The 3,027-nt window shown below is 43.6% G+C and overlaps 1 protein-coding gene across 1 annotated transcript; it reads right to left on the minus strand.

The window, feature by feature from the left end:
* Positions 1 to 13: 13 nt before the first annotated feature.
* LOC107577201 (THAP domain-containing protein 11-like) lies at positions 14 to 1,785 on the minus strand. Its single transcript, XM_016263301.1, has one exon. It carries the CDS (start codon positions 1,510 to 1,512, stop codon positions 754 to 756), a length of 759 nt encoding a protein of 252 aa, XP_016118787.1. The 5' UTR covers positions 1,513 to 1,785; the 3' UTR covers positions 14 to 753.
* Between the last annotated feature and the right edge of the window lie 1,242 nt (positions 1,786 to 3,027).

Below are 3,027 nucleotides of genomic sequence, written 5' to 3' on the forward strand. Positions count from 1 at the left end.
TTTTTTTTTTTTTTGCTAAATACTGGAAAGGTTGGTTAATTTAAAGATGCTTTACTGAAGACAATTAAAATGAAATTTCCTTATATAAATGTGATGCCGCAAGGCTTCAAACAGAAAAGAAACAGCTTTTATAGTGCACAACATATTCAGAACTTGTGTGGTAAAGAATCTTACAAAAGAGATTCCTAACTAAATAATTTGTTTAAATGCAATACTACAAAAACAGTCCCACAAATTATAGTCCAAAAGCAGTTTACTTCAAACCAATCATATTTTCTAACTGCGTTAACCTGCATGTAAAGAATCGGTTCATCTGGACCAGAAGCTCTGATCTGATGCACTGAAATATTATAATCAAAGAAAGAAACCCAAATAATAAGCAGTTGTTTACACACTTATGAAGCAGTCTCTGTGTGCGTGTAACGTGGTTATGAAGTGTGGCAGTAGGCAGATCTTGGGTCTGCTGCCTTCAACACACAAACGTGTATCATCATTACATATAAAATGAGAAGGACCAGTCTGCTGAACTCATCTCAGTCCCCGTGTAGCGCTGTGCCGGACAGCTCGAGCATACAAGTTGAACTCATGTATCTGCGCTCTAACACAAACACAGCCTATCTACCACTTCTGAGTCCTGGAGGAAGTTTAAATGAGAACTACGATGATACTTAATTGTCGTCGCCTTGTCTTACAGAAGCACCGAACACCGACCTTCCTTCGCGTCTTTAGTCCGTCGTTTCTCTGCGTCGTTCGTCAGAGTTTCCTCGTAATGATGGTGTTGGTGGAGATCAGACGGTCCCGCTCCCGCAGCTCCTCCTGCAGCCGTGCCTCGTTGACCCGCAGCTGTCGGATGGTGTTCTGCATCTCCTTCATTTTGATCTCCATCAGCGCGATGATGTCCCGCTGCTCGTTCAGCTTCCTCAGTAGTTCAGCGGACGTTGTGCCGGTGGTGAGCGAGTACGAGTGGTCCACCCCGCACAGCACGAGATCGGCAACGGGGCACGACGCGCTGCCTCCGGTCAGGGTTTCGCCGGATCCCGAGACCACCGCCGCGAGGCAGGAGCCGTCCCCTGAAGCGGCGAGGTCCACAGGCGCGATGTACTGGCCGTTCTGACCTATCTGCACCACGGTGGTGTTCTCGGTGTCCCCCTCTTCCTCCACTGGCGCTGACTCGTTAGCGGTGGAAACGACGTTGCTGATGATGGGCACGACCGCGGAGACCTTCCTGCTCCTTCCTCGCCTGCTCTTCCTCTCGTTCACCCCGCGCAGAGGGAAAAGCGTCGGGACGCGAATGGTGTAGGTTTTCCTGCCGCCGGGAAAGTGGACGCTGCAGACCCGGTGTCCGGTGGTGGGCTGGAAAGTGCTGAAGCAGCCGCTCACCCCGGCCCGCGAAATGTTCTTCAGCCATATCTCTCGCTGAGTGTGGTCCTTCGGAAAGGTGTAGAACCGCAGATCGCGATCCCGGTGCGAGTTGTTGTAGCAACCGGGCACGCAGCACGTAAAGCCGGGCATGATCGTGTAAAAGATGCACCAGTATTACAGCAGTCCCTTGGAAGTTTCCCTAATTTTGTTTTGTTTGGTTCCTTCGTGTGCTGTTATACAGAACAGCGGCCTACAAGCGGAACTACACGTCCCACAATACTTAAGACTTCCTGTTTTGGTTTCAAATGCTGGTCGACAGACTCGCGTCTGCGCAGATGTGCGCCTTTGGAGGACTTTATAATGCAAAGCCAAGAGTGTTGCAACTTGCAACAGTGCTTTTAACTTGCACTGTGTAAATAAAACTAGACCGTTTTGAAATTGTTTGTATGCTAAAAAATTGGACTTGTTTCATCCTTTGTAAATCAATATAAGAGCGTGCTTTGAATGGTACCATTTATACCGAACGAAATGGAAACATTAAAAACAGAACATATAAAACAAATATATAGGAATACGTAAAACATATACTAAAAATACAAATACTTAAATAACAGCGTTATAATGACACACTGTTTCCTTTAACCTTTACATCACTGGTTCGAGTGTGTTAACCTTTATAATGTCTAGTTAACTGGACAATTACAGTGATTCTTGAACTAGCATCTGTGATATTTGATTAAAACAAACCAAACATTTTCAAAGAATGCCTTGTTTAGGAAAGCTGCCCTAGGCATTACATAACAGTAGCAGCATGAGCAACTGAGAATAGATAGCCTACAAAAAATATATAGCCTAATAGTATTTAATTTATTAATAGCCCTTCAAAATAACATGACCAATAATAGCTATTTATTATGTAGCCTATGCTTGCAGCATATAAAGAGAGCGAGATCTAGGGAGTCACTGAAAGGAAAGGAACAAAGCCACAAAGGAAATGATGGATCATCTCAAGCTTACATCATGTCCATGATATAGTTCCTCCGTTTTTCCTTAAACAAATTATGGATGCAGTTGGCCCAAGTCTGTTATCAGTAATTAATAAATGCTTACAAACTGGTACTGTTCCAGTTTGCCTTACACAGGCTACTGTAACACCGTATCTTTAAAAAAACGAACCTCGATCCTACATCTTTCCAATTTTCGGCCCATCTCAAATCTTCCTTTTATTTCAACGATTATGGAGAAAGTTGTACTGGTTCAACTACAGTCTTTCTTGTCAGATAACTCTATTAATGAAGTACTTCAATCAAGTTTTAAAGTTCATAGCACTGAATCTGCCCTTAAATTACATATTTCTCATGACAGATTCAGGGAAACCTATGGCTCTTATCCTCATAGACTTAAGTGCTGCATTTGACTTAGTCAACCACAAGATTCTTCTGTCACGCCTGGAGTCTTGTGTAGGACTTTGTGGTATAGTTTTACAATGGTTTCGCTCTTATTTGTCAAATAAGTGTTTTACTGTTCAAATAGGGCTTTGTGTTTCTACTGACATTCCTCTTGGTTGGGGTGTTCCGCAAGGTTCGATCCTTGGGCCTGTGTTGTTTTCAATGTATTTGCTCCCCTTGGCTTCGACTTAAAAAAAATATGGTGTCTCTTTTCATC

This window comes from Sinocyclocheilus grahami, unplaced genomic scaffold (genome assembly GCF_001515645.1).
Source record: "Sinocyclocheilus grahami isolate Dianchi unplaced genomic scaffold, SAMN03320097.WGS_v1.1 scaffold5392.1, whole genome shotgun sequence".
Lineage (NCBI taxonomy): Eukaryota > Metazoa > Chordata > Actinopteri > Cypriniformes > Cyprinidae > Sinocyclocheilus > Sinocyclocheilus grahami.